At 40.1% G+C, this 20565-nt stretch overlaps 1 protein-coding gene across 1 annotated transcript in view; it reads right to left on the bottom strand.

Annotated features, from left to right (window-relative positions):
• jag1b (jagged canonical Notch ligand 1b) overlaps nucleotides 1-20185 on the bottom strand; it is a 41499-nt gene extending 21314 nt beyond the window's left edge. Inside the window, exons 1-5 of the mRNA XM_070889849.1 lie at nucleotides 19902-20185; nucleotides 19323-19631; nucleotides 8449-8497; nucleotides 3557-3811; nucleotides 2981-3041 (exon numbers count right to left, since the gene is read on the bottom strand). Of these exons, the coding sequence (XP_070745950.1) occupies nucleotides 2981-3041; nucleotides 3557-3811; nucleotides 8449-8497; nucleotides 19323-19631; nucleotides 19902-19967 (740 nt within the window). The 5' untranslated portion in view covers nucleotides 19968-20185. The remainder of the gene's footprint in view (nucleotides 1-2980; nucleotides 3042-3556; nucleotides 3812-8448; nucleotides 8498-19322; nucleotides 19632-19901) is intronic.
• Nucleotides 20186-20565: the final 380 nt, after the last annotated feature.

The following is a 20565-nucleotide window of genomic DNA, read 5'->3' as shown; positions in this document are numbered from 1 at the left end:
TTTTGTTTAATATACATCAGCAAGTTTTCTCATGGGAAATTCTTAACTATTTCCATTAGATTTGCACAGATGAGCAATCTTAGCCAACCAGCAGAATCCAAGCTGAAGTTAGCACAGCAGAGACAGTGAACTGCTCAAGCACGAACTAAGCATTTTTAATTACTAAGTGGCTTCGCCAGTAATTGTATTAAAATGGAACCAGAAAGTCAACTTTAGAAATCTTTCAAACGCATAAACTTCAACTAGATCAATATTAAAATGCTACATGCGGACATCAAATGTACGAAAAAATCCCAGATAATTAAAGGCACATTTTGGGTCAAGCAATGCTCAGTTCTGTAATCCAAAAATTATTGAACGCAAGGCCTAGATTTCTCCAAATGCCTTCACACTTCCTAACCTACAGATAGGTCAGCCAGCTGTGGAATAAAATGGTGAACCCATTGTAAATGATACAAATGTTCAGTCTAGAGCTACACAGCCATGCAAATTAAGTGTGGGAAAGTTGCACCTTAAGTAAATAATCACCAGTGCATGTCCAGACAATGAGTGGGAGGTGAGCTGGTTTTAAAAAAAAAGGGAGGCCCAGGTCCTAGAAACAAAGCTTGCTGTACTGGCTCGATTGCAGTAACTCCTGCTAGGCATGTTTATTCTGATGACAGCAGCACAAATCTATGTCAGCCTCGCCTGATACAGATCTCAGCATCTGCTCTCATCAGTTTAATCAACAACCAGGTTTTGATTTGACCCCAATGGCAATTAGCAAAAATTAATAGAAGAACTTAAGGATTTAATTCAGGCACAAATCTGCTCAGTTAACCTTCAGATTAAAAGCCGGTTGTAAATACAATAGCTGTATTTGCACATCAAAATAGACAGGTGTCATTCTTAGAATGATGTCTCCCCTGAACAAGAGTCTTGTGAGAGAAAGATTCATGGAGAAAGAGATGTTGCATCTTTTTAAGCAATTTGTATATTCACACACCATTTACACTTTTTGGAATGGTAGGTTAAGTGAAGCATTTTTATCCTACTCCTTCCTCACTTTACCCCTCCCCAGCAAGCTCCTCGCCATTCCTCCTCCTTCCCCCCCCACAAGCCTTTTAACAGGGCAGTATCATACTTTTGTTAAATGTGAACTTCGTAAAATATGATTCCATTTCTATGCCTCCTTAACTTAATCCACAATTGCGCTGTCAAATTTGCAAATGAGAAGCAGCTACAACTGAATCAAAGATTAAAAGGAGAGCATTCGAATTTCTGCATTCATCAGTTGCTGCTGACAAGATGCCATGCAGCCTTTAACCTCTCAACACTCGAGTGCAACCGAGAGGAGCAGAGACTGATGTAGCTAATCCCATTTTAAAGAATGCTTTACTTCGGCTTAGATATTTGCTATTCATGCACTGGATGGGGAGGGGGGAGGGGCGGGAAACAAAGAAAAATGAAGGGCAGAATGAGTGGAGAGGAGGGGGCATGGATCCAAATGGAACTGGTTTACAGTTCGAGCAACTGCTGATTATCACTGTCAAGAACAAGCAATGTAGAAAGAACTCAGTCTACAGGCAGCAAGTCCATGGTTGCAGCCTCCCTTCCCTCAACAGCACAGACCGTTAAAATACCCTGGAATTGGGCTCTTCCTGCGTTTACCATCTCTTTCTTGAATAATAAATGTTTGCACAGTTCCTAAAACCAATTACATACAAAAAATTTTTTTAAAACATCTAAACTCTCATTATACATTTTTTTAAATGTCAATTTAACTTTTGGAGTATCACAAAGCTCATCGGAGCTTCATTGGCCTGCGGTAAACTGGCTGGGCTGTAATGCTTCCTGTTTGATGATACTTAAAAAAAAAAATGAATGAAAAACCACGTCAAATCCTTCAACTCATCTACCTCAAATGACTTGGGAGTGGAATTCTTTGAAGCCTGTTTGTTGTCCCATACAGGCACAGGCACGATGGGCTGAATGTGCTGAATCATTCTATTCCGGTCCCACCTCCAAAATAAAAATCAATATTGGAACCCAGGAGGTAGAACGAAACAACCATGTATTGAAAGTTAATTTAGGGTGTGGAGATAAATCCAGAATTGTTTCCAGTGTTTGATCCATTTTAATGAAAGTTAAAATATCAGGCAAAAAATAGTTAATCGTGTACTCGGCTCACGAATCTTCAGGCCAGACAGATGGACTGATATGATCTTTATTAGTCCTGCATATTCCGACTTAAAAAAAAAAGTCATACCGGTTTAACTTTTATTAGAAAGAACTTGTACGGCAATTTTCATATCCCAAGGATGCCCCAAAGTGTATTGCTGCCAATAAATTATTTTTGAAATGTAATCACTGATATTTTGTAAGCAAATACAGCAGACAATTAACTTGAAGCAAGGCCCGACACAACCGTTGTTTTGCGCTGGTTGGAGGAACAAATGTTGGCCAGGACAACTTTCTGTTCTTCAAAACAAAAAGTGAAATGTCAACCTGGATTTGTGCGTTGGAATCCTGGAGTGGGGCTTGAACCCACAACTCTCTGACTCGGGTGAGGGCAGAAAATATTAGCTACTGAGCCAAGCTGACAAGTGTAATGTTAAAAAAAAATTACTACTGGCATGTCATTTAATTACTGGAATATTGGAACAGTTTTCAATATGGTGCTTTAAACACACAAAACTCAGGAAGCCTGGAATTCTATGACCTGGCAGTGCTCAAAAGGCTATAAACAAAAAGGTTTCTGGAAGCAGTGCAGCAAGATTAGTAAAGATTTACATGGACTTCTGTCCTAAATCCTGGAGCAAGTCTTGGTTCAGGAAAAAAAAAGTTTTCCAAAAGCTCTAAAGAGCTTCACTTTTTTTTTATGAAAGTGTTCTCTGTATCTATTTTAGTGGTACTGCTTTTTCAATGTTACCGATTATTCCCATTCACTCTCAGGTTTACAATAAATGCCCAGTGCTTTCAGAGTGACTTGTGTGTTTACCTGCAATCCCCAGGCACTTTGCAGGAACCATGTTCAGGACTGCAACCCTGACGACAGATAGCTGGAAAAGAAGAGGAGGGCATCACAATTCAACCAGTACATGGGTAACTCATTAAACATTCCCCTCGACATGGTTTAATCCCCACCAGCGTTATAATCTGTGAACCCAAAAGTGTATTCTGCTTGAAAACAGCAATTGGGATTTAAATCTGATAAACCACCAATACTGGAACATTGAATTATTAACAACATGCTTTATCAACATTAGCTATTTCAGATCTGGTTATCAAAGAACAAATATATCAGTTCAACAATTGTGTTCTCGCAGTTAAAAGAATTTTTTTAGAGAGCTTTTAAGTGATGAACACAATCTTTCTTTTCTGATCTACACTAAATTCCTGGGATGTTTCCACAAAAGGAAATTAATTGCTCCTTTCCAATGCCACCCTCTTCCCTTCTTGTACAGGTATATGAGTCTAGTATTAAAGAAGTTTTTAAAAAATGCCTCCATCACAATTAAATCAATTGGAACAAATCATTGCCACAGGTCACATTAAAAAGGAAAAAAAAACAAACCTTTGTTACAGTCAAGTCCCATCCAGCCCTCCAAGCAGGTCTTGTTGCCATTGTGATCACAGGTATAGTGTCCAAAAAAGTCATCCCTCGGTCTGCAAAACTTGTTACATCCAAAGCCGTAGTAGTGTTCGTCACACATCACTCTAATCTGGTATTCGAAGTGGGCAACAGCACCATTGTGGCGCAGAGTTTGCCACTGGTGACTGGGATTGATCATCCCAGAATAGACAGCCTTCTCTATAGTGTCGCCTGGACCTATGTTGAAAAGAAAACATCTCAATACCATATACACACACACACAAAGTATAGTTTGAAAATGGTTGCTTAGCTGGCTCAACTCTTTAAAACTGCATCGATTCTCCGGTGATGTGGCTATAGAATAACCACTCTCCAAATGATCTGATTGAATGGCGAACAGGCTTGACGGTCCGAATGGTCTTTTCCGATGCTAGCCCTTTGTTTCTCTGAATCCCTAGCAAGAACAGTAACTATCGTATGCATTACTGATCCATTTAACAGGCTGCTGCATAGAATACTGGTTAATTTCTGTATTCTTATATACCAGTTATATTCAGCGGTCCGGTTCCCTGCAGCTGTTTAAGAGTGCAAATGTCGACATAACTTGTTCTTCACGTCAAGAAACCCAACATTTGACATGCTTCTGATATTAAAGTGATCTCATTCAATGTTTGGCTAAGTTTGTTCAAATTAACACCAAGCTTGATGTTGGGCGACATATACTGAATGAATACCCTATCCTGCCGTGGATTGGCAGCAATAACAAATCTACAAACACTTGAAATTACACTTCTCCTGCATGGCAGACTTCTTGCCCTCTTAAGAAGAGGTTTCACACTGTGATCAGAATTTGTATGGTACATTGGCTCTTAGATGTTATCTATTATTAGCTGTCATTTCTGGCTTCAGAAAACAACTTTGGAGCAGTATCTCTTTAAATTATGCCGCCGAAATAATATTTAGCATCAGTCTGGCACATCATAGAGCTCTGTGGCATTTCACAGTGCCTTCAGAGCCCTACAACTGGCCGATTTAATGTTTCCCTTAAACCTGCTGCCGGCAGCACTTGGCTAGAAAGTGAAGATTTATCATAAAACATCCAGAATATCTGCACACAGTTAGAAAATGATAGCACTGAACTGTTTTCCCTCTCTCCCTCCCCTCCTCTCAATCCAAGGTCAATTGTGCCAGTAGTCAGCCCAACCTCTTGATGTTAAGGGAAGATCACATGCCAGAATAAACTACCATTTACCACCATCCTAGCAGATTGTACACAACGGAGCCAAATTAGGAGTAAATATTGGCATAGTAATGCAATTTTCTAATGCTATGACAATATTAATAACCAAGTTGAGCCTTAATAACTAAACTTAAAATAACTTTGGTAATGGGACATATTTCAGTGTAAAAAGCTCAAGAAGCAACTGCGACGTAGCATTTTATATATTTTGCCAACAGCTGTACGAGCAATTATGTAGGATAAACAGGAATACTCTGCAAAGTGTATGGCAATACCCGATTTTAATTTCTAGAATGGTTTCAGTGCAGATTACCACTACAGTAGTTCTAGCAGTTTAATGTAATCAAAGAAAAAAGACTTGCATTTATATAGCGCCTTTCACGACCACCAGACGTCTTAAAACTTTAGACAATTAAGTACTTTGAGTGTAGTCACTGGTGTAATGTGGGAAACGTGGCAGCCAATCTGCGCACAGCAAGCTCCCACAAACAGCAATGTGATAATGACCAGATAATCTGTTTTAGTGATGTTGATTGAGGGATAATTATTGGCTAGGACACCGAAGATAACTCCTCTTCAAAATAGTGCCATGGGATCTTTTACATCCACCCAAGAGTCCAGAAGGGGCCTCGGTTTAACTTCTCATCTGAAAGACAGCATCTCCGACAGTGCAGCACTCCCTTGGTACTGCACTGGAGTGCCAACCTAGATCTATGTGCTCAAAGTCCCTGGAGTGGGACTTGAAACCACAAGCTTCTGACTCAGAGGCGAGTGTGCTACCTAGAGCCACAGCTGTCACTGCTAAATTGCTTACTTTATTATGGGTCTAACACAAGAGTTCATTTCCAAAGTACCCAAACAGCTGACGCAATTAAATGATCAGCTTTTTAGGCTTGTTCAGGGAAAAAGAAGATGTGATAGTTTAGGAAACCAATGGTTAATATTGTGTGTAGTTTACCTGTCATTTCCAAAGTACACACACAGCTGACAATTAAATGGACTTGCATGTTAGAACCATAATAAAGTAAGCAATTGAAACCAAACTGAACATGTCAAACTGTTACAAGCCTAATTTCCTTTCTCCAGCAGAAAGGAGGCATTCTTAATAACTGGAACGGTTCTACCTTGTGATTATAAAGATCATTGTTCAAATAATCATTACCTACCAAAGCAGTACTCGTCTATAGATACATCTATAACTAACATTTCTTCCAACCAACTTCCTCAGAGCTAATAAGCTGTCAGACTCCAAAAGATTTTCAAAGGTTGTTCCCTTGCTCACAGATTTAAATGCTGCAGGTCATTTATATAACTCACTACACCCCCACAGCACTTTGTTGGAACAATTCCTGATAAACCCAAATGGAAAATAAACCAACGGATTAAAACACACAGGATCACCCAGGTAAACCACACACAGAATATTAACCCTTGGTTTCCTAAAGTATCACACCTTCCTTTTCCCTGAACAAGCCTAAAAAGATCTTTTATAAAGTACACACACAGACCGATCAGGGATAATAACCAGATTTTACATAGGGTGTGGCAAGAAAGTTATTTCCCAATCCTACATTTAAAGAACAATCTAGCATACCAAAGATACCCACCTGTTTAAAAATGTAACACAGGACTTTATCTGGCCTGAGATATTGTAAATACTGTTAAACCCAATTTAAACGTATAGCTGTTAAAATAAAGAACTGGAGGTTAACTGACAGATTTCCAGTTGGTTAACTCTGATCATTTTGTGTAATAAAAGAAATCAATAGTCTTGCACTCGTACACCAAAGGCACCAGCTCATTCCAAAGATGATACGTTTTACTAAGGTATAATCTGCAGCATCAGACAATCCCTTCTGTTAATGTAGACCTTCAACAGTAAGAAAATGTTTTAAAGCCCAGATCCACCATTTTTATATATCTCGATCCAGTTAAGGGTTTTTTTTTGACACCCAGTAGCTCAGTATTAGAACAGTAACACATCCGCTCTGCTTCCTCTGTTTGCAACAACTAACCGTCAACCAGTTTTCACCGATATCCTACGTGGCTAGCCCCAAAACATGACCGTCTGGGCCAATCACCAACCCAGGGTTGTGGTAATGGCGCACAAGTGTTGAATCTAGGCAAAAGGGTTCATACAAGAATCTAGAAATCTTAAACTCATCAGTAGATTTTTGAATTTGTCCGGATACAAGATTGCCTTAATTTGCACAACTGTACATCATAAATCTGCTAGAGAGACTGCCTATGAATATGATAGATGTAAGGTTAGCTTCCCTTCTTGCAATTACAAAACTCACAACTGTGTAAAACAAATGCAAACAACTTGTATGTATATAAAGTCCCAAGGCGCTTCACAAGAGTATTATGAAATTAAAAATTTGACACCGGAGTCAAGTAGAAATTAGGGCAGGTGACCAAAAGCTTGGTCAGAGGTAGGTTTTAAGGAGCTTCTTGAAGGAGCGTCGAGGGGTAGAGAGGCAGAGAGGCTTAGGCAGGGAATTTCAGAGCTTAAGGCCTAGGCAACAGAAGGCACGGCCACCAATGGTTGAGCAAAAATTCATTTATCCAAAAAGATCAGCAGGAATAGGCATGTTGCACCCCACCCCCACTACCAATTTACACAGTGTGATGTAGGACAAATGCAAATTAAAAATAAATTCATGGCAGGTGAAGTATTATTGCATCGCTAGTGAATGGGTGATTTGTCTCTGCAGTATTTCAGGGTCTAATTAAGACTGAATAGCAGACCTCTGCCTTTTATAACCCCAGTAATATCCATTAGCTCCCTGTCGTAAATGGGGCTCAGCTGCACTTCCAAGTCACAATTTCACGTGGGACCACATAGCACGAGAAATTGTTGAGGGCAGTTTGACAATCTGTAGTTAAAAATGCTCATGTTTCATCTAGTTTCTCTATCTACAACAGGTATTCCTTTCAGTTGGTAAGTATTTTTAAAAATAGTGTGCGCACTTTAGAAAATCCAGGAAATCCTAAACTGGGGTCAAGTGTTAATACAGACAGTTGAGAATTTTGCGATAGCTAGAGGGAATGCAAGCCTCACATACATTACAGGTTTATGATATACAGTTGTGCATGTTACTTCTGGTCAAGGCCACATAGGCTTCCATGACCCTAACACCTGCCATTACCCATCAGCTGTATAAAAACATTTTCATAACCAAGTAAGGCGTGTTCCTCCCTGCTGGCTTCCCCCTCCCCCCAGCCCACCTGTCAGCACACAGTCCAACACTGGGAATGGGCTAAGCTCAAGAAAAATATGACCACAACTAGACTGCATCATTTCTTTAGATTCATAATGTGGAATGAAGTATCAGAACAAGGACCAAAAGAGACTAATTGAGATTCTACCGGGGAGGGGGGGGGGGGGGAGGGGAAGAGAAATCATAGTATACTCTACATTAGATAACAATTGGCTAAGAAACTATACCACAAATCCAGCCTCCAAACCAAGACTGAGATATCTGGAAATGCCTACCTACATCCTCTACACTTCCAAATGGAGCCTTCCTGGTTAAGTAAAAATGACATGATGTAACATGTACTTACTGCGCATGCCATTTCTATTTATACTGTGCACAAATCTGTAACCCAAGTAGACTCAAACACTTACTGGTGTCATTATTGTAGTCACAGGCTTCCACAATCAAAGTATAGGACCTCTGCAAGACAAAAACAAAATGCATGCATTAAAATCAGGAAGCATAAAAGCACCATTCTTTTAAAAGCCCATTCATAAAAAGGTACCTGCACTACCCTCTGATATTTGTAGTACAGGTACTTTGCTGAGCCTAGCAAGCACACTTAAAACTGTGATTAAATATCTAGCGCATTCCTTAACATTTGAGGTGGGCAGATTTTATTAAAGTATTAAAATTGCATTCTGATCTTGAAATGAAAAGGCTCTCATCACCTGTACCATCGGAAGTGGAAAGGATATAATTACATTCCACCACCCTTCCCCCACACAAAAGTTAATTTAAATCTTTCATTTCCACCTCTCTTCAAGCTCCTAAATGTTTTACATTTAGCAGATTTAAACCTTAAGAAGCTGTCAATTTGGTTTCTGCAGCACAATAGATGTCAAGAATGCTTTTTTTTTTGCTGCTGTTGTAAGTGAAGAACATTCTGAGGTGGACGAGCTAAACCGAGCAATACAATCTCATGGGTTTTCTTCATTTCAGCACCCCTTTCAAAAAGCTTTGTCTGTCTTAGGCCATCACTGCTCCCACAAGTATCAAGTATCGAAGGGCAGATCTCATGAATCTCAGCAGAAGAAAGGAACATTTTCCTGTCTGCACAACAAAAGCTGGTGCGGAAAACCATCCTGGAACACACCTACTCACCACATTTACACGCATAACACTATCCCGCTGGAACCATTGGAATTCTACAACACTGGGTCACCACTGAACAGTAATACTAGATATGACGCCTTGCATGGTTCTATACTCTGCATTCACACAAGGACTATTTAGGTCAGCAGTTTTTAAATCTTTATTTTGCCCACTTAAAGAACCAACGCTGTTTAATTTCCTAAATAACTATGAAGGTCAAATGCCGACACCAATAGTCCAACCAACCAAGCCTGAACCTTTAGTGAATACAATTACCAACTTTTTTTTAAATATAAACAAAGGTGTGATAAACAGTATTTTTGGATTGAGACCCAATTATGTGTCATATTCAAAGCAGAACGAAACTTCAGTTTCACTCACTGATAACTGTGGGAAAAAGCCTTTAACATGAACAAAACTAGGCAAGCCCAGACAAGTACCTCACGCCTCAATTTAAAAGACTCTCAACCTGCAGCCTAAAAATTACTTGTCAGATGACAGGGTCACAGCATTACCTAATGCCACCGAAAATTTGAAATCGGAGGCTTGCTTTCAAGTGTAGTAACAAAAAGTTTGAATCAATTAAACCCCCAAAAGTAAACAACTCAGAAAAGTCAATGCACATGCAGTTTGGTATCCAACTTTTGCATTATATATGCCAGCAATGGGCACAGATGAAGAAGCTGGGCATCACTGAATATAAAGTGGTCAAGCATTACCATACCCTTAATCCGAAATCATAGAATTCAACACAATAGATAATATCTTGTATTTATATAGCGTTTAATGTAGTAAAACATCCCAAGGCGCTTCACAGGATCGTTAAAACAGAATACAATACCTAGCCACACAAGGTGACCAAAAGCTTGGTCAAAGAGCTAGGTTTTAAGGAGCGTCTTAAAGGAGTAGAGAAGTGGAAAGATTTAAGGACGAAATTCCGGAGTTTAGCACTAAGGCAGCTGAAGGCATGGCCGCCGAAGGCACAGCCGCCAGTGGAGTGATTAAAGTAGGGAATGCGCAAGAGGCCAGAATTGGAGGCGCAGAGATCTTGGAGGGTTGTAGGAGGTTCGAGAGATAGGGAGGGGGCGAGGTCATGGAGGGATTTGAAAACAAGGATGAGAATTTTAAAATTAAGTCATTACTGGACCGGGAGACGATGTAGGTCAGTGAGCACAGGGGTGATGGTGAACGGGACTTGGTGCGAGTTAGTACACGGGCAGCAGAATTTTGGATGAGCTCACATTTATGGAGGGTGAAAGATAGGAGGCCGCCAGGAGCGTATTGGAAGTATCACATCTAGAGATACCAAAGGCATGGATGAGCAAATGAGCTGAGGCAGGGCTGGAGTCAGGCGATGTTAGAGGTGGAAGTAGGCAGTCTTGGGGATGGCACGGATGTGTGGTCGGAAGCTCATCTCTGGCTCAAATACGATACCAAGGTTGCAAATGGTCTGGTTTGGGCTCAGACAGTTGCCAGGGAGAGGATTGAGTGATTGGTTAGCGAACGGAGTTTGTGGTGGAGACCAAAGACAAACAAACTGATCAGTTAAAATCTTACATGAAATCTGCAATAAATGAACTTGATGCCTCAATTAGTAAATGTAGTTAGTAGTGTGAACTCCAGCAACAGAATAAGGTGGTCCCATGCTTAGTCCCCAGTTTGTGCTGAGCAGTTAGTGAATTTCAGCCAAAGAGCAAGACAATCAAACTGCAGTGTGTCTGGACAGGGGAGCGGGGGAAGAAATAGAAAGACTCCTGATCACAATCTAGTGATTCACGCTAGAAAGTACAAGCGTGCAGGAGCACAGGTGTCAGTTGAGGCCATGATCAGGCTCAGCTGTGAAGTCACACACTGCCGAATAGCCATCAATTTAGTACAGTCAACACTCGCTGTACAAGCCACTTGGCAGAAGGTAGCAGGTGCTAATGGCCCCCTTGGAACCAGATCCTCCACTAGTCTCAGGAGGGAAAGGCCAATGGGAATTTAAAATAAATGATATAGTTACTGTTCCACTCATTTAATGGTGGAACAGCTATGCTTACTATTTTAAAATCACCTTGCAGGAGCAAGTTTAAAAAAAAATTCCAAATGTAGTTAAATAAAAGCTTCCAGGTTGCATTAACAGGTAAAATACTACAATGTACAAGGTGTCATAACTAAGACCACATGTTAATGGTTTACCATGGACAAACTAACTCAGTCATACTTTATTACTTAAATAGTCAATATTAAAACACACAACACAGCAGACTTTTCCCATTAAAATTTTCCCCCAATGATTCACTGCCAGGTTATCAGTACGGGATAGATATCAGTATGCCGTTTATTTTTCCCATGCTCAGACTTGACCTATGCTCATCACTGAATTAATGGACAGCTCAAAACACAGTGCAGTTATTCAAACCAGTATATCCTGCACAAAGAAATCATTCTGTCTATCATTATAATTACTCGGATTACTCGGGTACGCAGTCAAACCATGATCTACCCATAAAAAATGTAACCCTTTGAGTAGTGACATCACTGAGCCTACCTTTGCTCAAAAATCAGATTTTTATAACGACAAATACATGCATTTAGTGTTTATTTTTAAAGTAATTGCCATAAATTCAGCCATTTTGATGCAATATCCTGTACAGTGTTTTCAGTCCCTTTTGAAATATTCTAAAAGCTGAATGTTCGGTATTTTATTTTTCAAAAAAGAATATTTACTTCTATGCTGGAAACTGGCCCCACACCCCTCTCCCACCACCAGCACAACGGTTTTACAGCTTTAAGTTATTTGACAATTTACTGTAGTAAAGTTTCGATAATGCGTCACCCCCCACAATTTAATAAAACGTAACAGCAGCACAGCAAGTTTGCAATGCAAAGTTTGGAATAAATTACTGCGCAGAACACAGTTACCAAATTAAATATCTTTCGCGGGGGCTGGGAGAATATATATATTTTAACTATAATATATATGTAGATTTTAATCTACAATGGGGAGTGAACAAGACTTCTTAAATCGACCATGGAACTGTAAATAGGAACAATTGCTTAAAGTTTTCTACAACACCAGTTCTGGCCACATATACTGCTCAATTAATCGAGGGGGATGGGGACAGGAGAAAGAGAAAAAGCAAAGGACATTGGGAAAGTGATAAAGAAAAAGTTTCATGAGACTGGAGGACACAAAAAGCAGCCCTGGACAGGGTCGATGCTTAAAATATTTAACCTATCTTTTCAGATGTTGATGAATCTGCTGTGCATTTCCAGCACTTGCAGTTACTTATTCACCTCTCCTCGTCAATACAACAGACATCACAGCACTTCCGTGTTTAAGTGCTTGACCCATTTTGAATATTTGTTTCCTTAAAAGAATCCTAGCTTTCACCCGGCAGCTTAATTTACCTAAAAATGTCATTACTACCACACATATTTAAAAGTCAGAATTTTGAGTGTGGAGTTCTGTAAACTAGGAGTGGAACTATACAAAAACTATAGAAAAATAATTGATTTGAAAATTATATTATTGTGATCTTAGAATTCTAAGATCACAATAATATAATTTTCAAATCAATTATTTTTCTATTCCAGTTCCAAAGTGAGAAAAGGGGGATTATCCAGATCAAAAAGAATATAGAAAATCAGTCACTAATTGCTCAATGCCATTAAGGAGATATTCCAATGGGCTATAGGAACTATATAGTTATATACCAAAGCGATTTATCTAAGTCAAGGTCAGAATCTTGGATCAAGATCTTATGCGATGCTGCTCTGCAAAAAAGAAATCATAGAATCATAGACTAGCATAGCACAGGAGAAGGCCCATTGAGTCTGCGCCAGCTCTTTTGAAGAGCGATCCAGTTAGTCCCCCTCCCCGACCCTTTCCCCATATCACTGCAGTTATTTCTCCAAGTATTTATCCAATTCCTATTTGAAGGCTACTATTGAATCTGTATCAACCACCCTATCAGGCAGTGCAGTCCCAGTCCTAACCACTCGTTGCATAAAAAGGTTTTTCCTCATGTCACCTCTGGCTCTGTTGCCAATCACCGTAATCCGTGCCCTCTGGTTATCAACCCTTCAGTTATTGGAAACAGTTTCTCTTTATTAACTATCTAAACCCTTCATGATTTTACACACCTCTATCAAATGGATACTAAAATGTAATGAATGGATGCAAAATTTAACATTCGCATTAGCAGATTGGAATGCATTTGTAATTCCTACATTAAATTCCAACACACCCAAGGAATCAGCAGGCATTCAAGAACAGTAATTAGGTTGGGGGAATTAAAAGGGCTAATTAGCAAAGTTAAAAAGAACTCTGAACTTACCATTTCTCGCCTCCAAAAATGAACCTCTGAGGCCCATAGCACTTCCATTAGTTATTTATCCTTTTAGTACGTTTTGTAAAATAATTTAAAATTTGCTTCTTCGAGCAGAGTCAGTTAGGAAGTTTAATTTATGTTGCGGAATAGTTTTATTTCATACGAAAAAAACGTTTAAACACCTAAACGTGCACGAGCAAGTCTAACGAACGGCAGACATTGTTAGTTAGATGCTCTGCCAGAGGCATTTAGCCCAATATCCTACAAGTCAGGTGGTAGCATGGCTCCAATAGACTACGGCCGCTTTTTGAGGGAGAGGAAGTGTCCAGATACAACACTGAAAATTGCTCGTTTCACCAACCCGAGCTAAATTAATAATCTCTGGCTCCAGAACAGAAGGGAAACACTTCATTGCCACATTAAGTTGAGATGTAAAACAAATTAATGATATAAGCAGCTGCTCGCTCTTTCCCTTCAAACATCAGTGGCCAAACTGGCAGCTGAAGGCCAGCACCCCTCTCTTCCAGCAGCTGTCCTTCGGTTGCCGAACGATGAAAGACAAAAGTACCGCTATCGAAACTATGTGTGCAACATCCCATAAACTGGGCTGATGTCTGATCTGGCAAGCCTGTTGGAATAATTAGTATCCTGTGAATATATAATATGCTGAAGTTGCCATTATGTGAAGTTCTGGTGTGTCTGGAAGCTCAGCAATGCTGAGTCTACTGGTGCTTCCTGTTGCTTGTCCCGTATTAGCATTATTTCTGGATGGCTCCATTATATTCTGTAATCCTCAACGCAGTCAGTTTGCTTTTGCTATTGTTCTTGGTTAATATTAGCAATCCCCGCCTGTGTCTGGGTGGCCAGAACACCACTTCCTAGACTCAGAATACTGATAAGGCAAGCGGGATTTTTTTTTTATAAAAAAGGAGAAAAAAACACATCCACACAATGCATAGCACAAGTTATGCCAACATGGACCCGATGTAAAATCCATGCCCTTTGCATTTTCTAAGCTTGGCAAGAATAAAGGTTTTCCATTATTTTTAGTCGGTACTTGAGTTACTTTGGAGAAAAGCATCCCCATTGATAAATCTATTAAATGCACCAGTTATTGAAGGTGCAAGGTTAATAGAAGCAATACCTTGCAGTCAGCCAGGCGCAGCAGTCAGGTTCATGAAGAGCAAGTCTGGACAAGAGGTCTAGTTACTTAGGGTAAAATTTTAAATGGAGCAGTGCTTAATGACTTTGAACATATACAAGCAATATTCTCTAGCCATTTCTATTCAGCACCTTAACAAGCATGTTCCATGCCAGTCTTTTTGTACACCACTAGAAATTGGCAGCACTGGAGCCAGGGACCAATGTTAGCCTCCAACTAACTGAACATTACTCCACACAAAATGGCTTCGAAAATAAATTGGCCATTTTCATTGACATGTTGTGGTTTCTTGATGGTTGTACCATTTGTGGATGCTGCTGATAAAACATTAAAAGCCTCAGATTTTTCAGTTACACAGCTATTTCGTCAATAATGCCAAGATGCAAAAGTGTCCCCATTACATTTAATCCACTACATTCTTTATTCAACAGGAACACGCACATGACAATATAGCATTGTCCAGCTCACTGGCTCTAGCATCAAGTTCACCATATCTGTGTGAATGTGAAAATATACATCGTATCAAACTGAAATCTGATCGCAACTCCGGGAGTGCATGACCAAATGGAATCAGAATTTTAAAAGTGTAGTAAGGTTTCCCCTCTCTATTTTGTTTAACAGGAACATTTCTGTTAAATTAGGCCATAAAACAATGTGCCCACTGGCATAAAAAGAGATCATTTAAGTAAACTTCATCTACCTCAAAAGAGTGTGCTTTTTTTCCTTTAAAAAAAACCCATCCGGCATCTGAAGTTGATTACCATTCTTTGATTGTGCCAGAAGGCAGGCTCAGTGCACTGACTGACTAGCCAGAGATTTCCCACACACTTTCACACAAAGTACCAGGTGCAGCCTCACTTACGCTGCCTGGAGACCACAACTGCATATCAAATCCATGGGAGTTCTAAAATGACAACAGCAAAGGGATTTTGCAATGCTGGAAACATTATAGTGCTGTTTAGTAGCTGCCCCAACTTCACCACAAATTATTTCCTTGGTGAATTACTGTCATGTTGCTGAATGTTATCACTGCAAAGTGAATACTTTTTTTTAAACTTAAATACACAAGAGTTAGAATTTTGAAAAAAAATAAACCAGATGGGTTTGCCTTTTCTTGAAAATAAAAATATATTTAAATGCCAATCTGAACCTGCCATCTCAATAAGCTGAACCAACTTTCAAATCAGTGCTTTAGTTGAATAGAAGTTTGTTATCTCAGCTTCTTGCAGATAACTGCTATCAATTGGCTAACCAACCAATGCCAAGACCATGCTTTAGTTTTCTAAACAAACTGAAATTTGATCCAGACATGCCAAAAGGGAAGAACTAACACTGATTATTTCCAGAGGGAACCCACTAACTTAAGCAGAACGAGTCAGAGACTTACACACATGAACTGCGCAAATCCAGACAGAACTTTAATTACTCCCGCCTTCTTGAATCGGATACACATGGTGTAACATGGCAGGGCTTCGATGTAGTGATTCCCAAAGCTTCACTTAGCTTTATTCACCAAACTGATTTCTAGCCCAACTACAATATATGAAATTGATTTCCAGTCTTACTCCTGAATTACTGTTCTGCATCCTCTCTCAAAATGAAAGTTACCATAGGTTTTTAAAACTTCCAAAACTCCGATCTGTAAAGCAGATATGGTGGGATAGCAAAGGTAACATTTTAGTTAGCATACTTACAGGACATTATTTTGATGGGATTTTAAATCAAATTAAATACAAGGCAACAAAGCCTTTTGTAAGGCAATGAACCTTAACAGTGGTTAGCATTGTACAGTCAATAAGATCCAGGTATTTGAATTACAGCACCCGAAGATATAGTATACATCCGACTATTGCACTCATTTTAGTTTTCCTATTCCACCGTGCATTGTCATGACCTGGTCATGCTTTTCTGAGCAGTTCTGCATCAACAGCAGGAGACAGATTTACTGGAGATAATGTGGGCTTTTATTTGCCCCATAAGCAAGAAAGTTAAACTCACTGAACTACACTACAGCCGTGTATACCACAGTGCTAATGCTTGTTGCATCACTAAGTAAATGGTGCAGGGTTTTAAACTCAGGTTTGACTTTTACATGCAGTTGTGCCAACTCCTTCCAATGCAGGTGCAGCTCTAGTGCACTCTAGTTATTCCTCTACGCTAGGCTGTTTCCATGTTTCCTAGCAACCCATTCAACCTTCCAATCATCTAAATGAATTTACAGCCCACCATTTCCACACCCATTATTCGCATTTCCCCGTCAAACCCAACACATCAGAACTCAGCTGTAAACTATGTGCAAAAAAGTATCACCCTCACATTTACTATTATATACACAACTGTTCCGACATTCTTGACTTCTGCCTCACCGACGGTGGTACAATTTGCATTTGCTTATTTGCCATAATGGCTGGAATTGCCAAGTACAAGCTCTCTGAATAAGCAAGCATGCAAGATGACAATGTCCAATTAGAGCTCACCTTTCAACACAAAGAGGGAAGAAAGGAAGTGTCAATAGTTGTAGTCAAGGCAACGCAGCTTTTTGAACCATATACCCCCAATTACAAGGAATGTGCTCCTTTGTATCAGGTCATCTATAATACTAAACCCATAACAAGGAACTAAAACCCCAATAGCAACAGAATGAAAGACCAGTACTCTGATGACTATGGAGGTCCAAGTACAGGGGATGCAGTTAAACACAGTATTTGGACAGGGCTGCACGATGCATCACCACACTTTACAGATAATACTTTCATTTCCCTCTTGCCTCTCCACACTGCATATTCACAAAGACCATTCACTAATATTCACATAAAGGCCATTCACTAATACTTCAATGACTGCTTACTTGGCTAATACAGTACTAGTAAAGCTTACCAGGTGCTCGATAAGCCAACAAGCCAACATATAGCTCTTGTGCGCAACTCTTTCACTGACTTATCAATTGCAAATACTTCATTTTATCTTTTATTAGGGGCCCCGCAAGTAATCAAGATAATCCTCTCCTTTACAAGCCGCAACTCCGCTGTCAGTCACAGTAACAGACCCATTCAAAGAAACTGGCACTTTTTGTAGTATTGTGTGCTTCAGTGGGATGGCCTTTCATTTAACACTAGGGACATGGCAAGAACTTTCCTGTGATAGGGAAAAAACCTGCAATGCTGCAAACTGCATTCAATTTCACATTTTCCCACAAACTAGCATTTCTATAGTGAAGTACAAATTCAGACCTATACTCAAAATAAGCAGTAATTTAGAATTTGTAGGCTCGCGTCAATTGTAACTACACAACTCTACTACTCATCTGCCCATCAATCTTTTGTTCATTTAAAATCTTTTTAAAAAGTGAACGATAACTTTGATTAGACTAAATGGAAATAGAAAGACTACACCAGCCACAATGCAAGATTCACATCCATGTACTCTCAATGTGAGACATTGGGAACTGCACATTAGCATCCATGTGTATAGGAACACAAATGAGTACTTAATGTCACGAGTTGAATTCTGATTTTTTTTTAATAAACAAATCAAACCCCTACATGGGGTTAGATTTAAAAGTGGAACTCACCACCAATGTTCAAGCTACAGACATACTTTATATACATCCGCAGGATTACTACTATAAATGTTTACCTATTGAACCAACAGCTTTCAGTAACTTCCATTGTCACAGCCCCAGTCACATGGAATCTGACTCAACAATTTATTACTAAAAAAGATCTAAAAGCAAATTTACTTGGCCCTTTTTCCAGGTTTCAGTGATAGGAATGGTTTTAATTCCCTTGACTGAAATTAGAGTGGAAGAACCCAATATGGTGTAATAACAGACACCTATTTTTTAAACTGTGATAAAGATGATAGATCTACAATTTAAGTCTACAAACATTTTATTTTTATAATTTTAAAATTTCAACACATTGGTGCTCCTACGCTTCAATTCCACCTCCCAATTACTCAAAAAACACACGGTCAGGCCTAAACACATTAAACGGAGACACTTGGGGGGGGGGGGGGGGGGGGAAGTTAAATCCAAAGTTAAGTGCTGGGTGCAGAGGTGAAAAAGCTTTGGGTGCATTGCATTTTGCAGCCACACCATACATCGAAATTCCACATTGGCTCAGCGGGAAGGGGGCTGCAGGTTTTTAAGATGGCAATGAACAGACTCACTTTTGCAAGACATTCTGCTCCTCTCTATCCCCCCCACCCCCCACAAAAAAAAATACTGAACTGTGATGGAGTGTGCGTTACAAGCACAACAAATGTCCTCTTTAAAAAGAAATACAACTGCATCTAGTTTTTGCTTTGCTGTCGGTGGCCTCACCAGTCATGAGGACTAAACGTCGCCAATAAAACACCCACACACTATGTTTTAAAACAAGTGTAAAATAAACGGATTGAAAACAAGTGTTAAAACGTGTTTGAAAACAAGAATGGAAAGTGCTTTAAAACAAGTGTGGAAACTAAAAAAAAGTCAAAACTGGTCTTTAAAGTGTTTGTAAACAAGCATGGAAACTGCCTGCAAAACTAGTGTAAGAAGTGCAAAGTGTAAAGGTGATGGGGCACCAAGGGGAGCAGAGAGAGAGGGAGCCAGGACTCGGGCTCCATGTGCCTGCGGCTCCCGGTGCCTCTGCCCGGCGTACACGGACTGCCAGACCCCGGCACTCACCGGCCACGCGAAGTTGAAGGGCAGCACGATCCTGCGCTCGCTGCCGCTGCCGCCGCTTCTCAGATTAAAGGTATTGCCTCCGATGACCGGGGTGGAGGAGAAGCCGAAGCTGCAGGGTCCGCCGGGGGAGACGCGGGATTGATACTCCTTCAGGCAGACTTTGAAGAAGGTGTCGCACTGGGCCCGCACACACTTGCGGTCCTGGGGATTCCTGCTGCTCCCTTCACAACAATTCCCATTCTGCAACTCGCCGTTAATGTTCTGCATAAAGTTTATCTGCAACTCGAACTGCCCCGATGCCAGGGATAGCTGGTGGTGGAGGAAAGAGAGAAAAATAGCTTAAAAAATGCAATTGGCAGCAACTGGGCGGAAAAAAATAATATAAATATAAATAAATCCTCAATCTAACGGAGTGGAGCAGTTGCAAAAAATAGGGAGAGAAAAATCTTAAGATAAAGAGCAAATTATTACAACTGCACAAGTTTGCAATTTGCAACAAAAAAGTGGGTTTTTAAAAAAAAGTGACTATGATTTCGTTTTAAATGACTACCACGGGCGAATGATCCGCACAAAACCTACCTGGGTCCGCAAGACGGTAAGCCAGAGAGCAGCAAAGAGTGAGATCCGTCTACACACCATGCCCATGGCTTCGCCTTGCCTGCACTTGGATGAACTGAGGGTGGAGCGGGCCGCCGCACAGCAATATAGTCCACCGATTCTCGCATGCACGACTGGAGAAGACACTTGCTATATAAAAAAAATTTGAAAAGAAAGCGAATCATCAATGCAAAAAAAAGCCTCCTCTCTTTTTTTTATTATTCTCCTTTTATTTTCCAAGAGCGAGTCTTCTCCCCCTCCTCCTTTCCCCCCCTCCCCCCAAAAAAAAAATTTCCTCCTCGATCACACACACAACAAACCCGCCCCCCCCCCCTCACACACACATACACAAAAAAAACACCCGTCTAGTGATAGTGACTGCTTCATCTAGACAAGGAGAGACAGACGTATGCGTTCATTAATATTCATTAGTGGGCTTGGACAGGGGCACATTCAACGCCCACTTTTTTTCCAGACCAGTCTTTTTAAGAGAGAAAAAAAAGTTGGTTTATTGGAATGGCAACAGGCATTAAAATTGTGCCACAGATGGAGGATTTAAGCGTGAACACATCAAACAAAAGTGTGGAGGGGGGCTTTTAAGCAGGAGCTTCTACCAATACACATGGGAAATGCACATTATATATAT

This window comes from Pristiophorus japonicus, chromosome 9 (assembly GCF_044704955.1).
Source record: "Pristiophorus japonicus isolate sPriJap1 chromosome 9, sPriJap1.hap1, whole genome shotgun sequence".
Lineage (NCBI taxonomy): Eukaryota > Metazoa > Chordata > Chondrichthyes > Pristiophoridae > Pristiophorus > Pristiophorus japonicus.
This window is presented reverse-complemented; position numbering and strand designations above follow the sequence as displayed.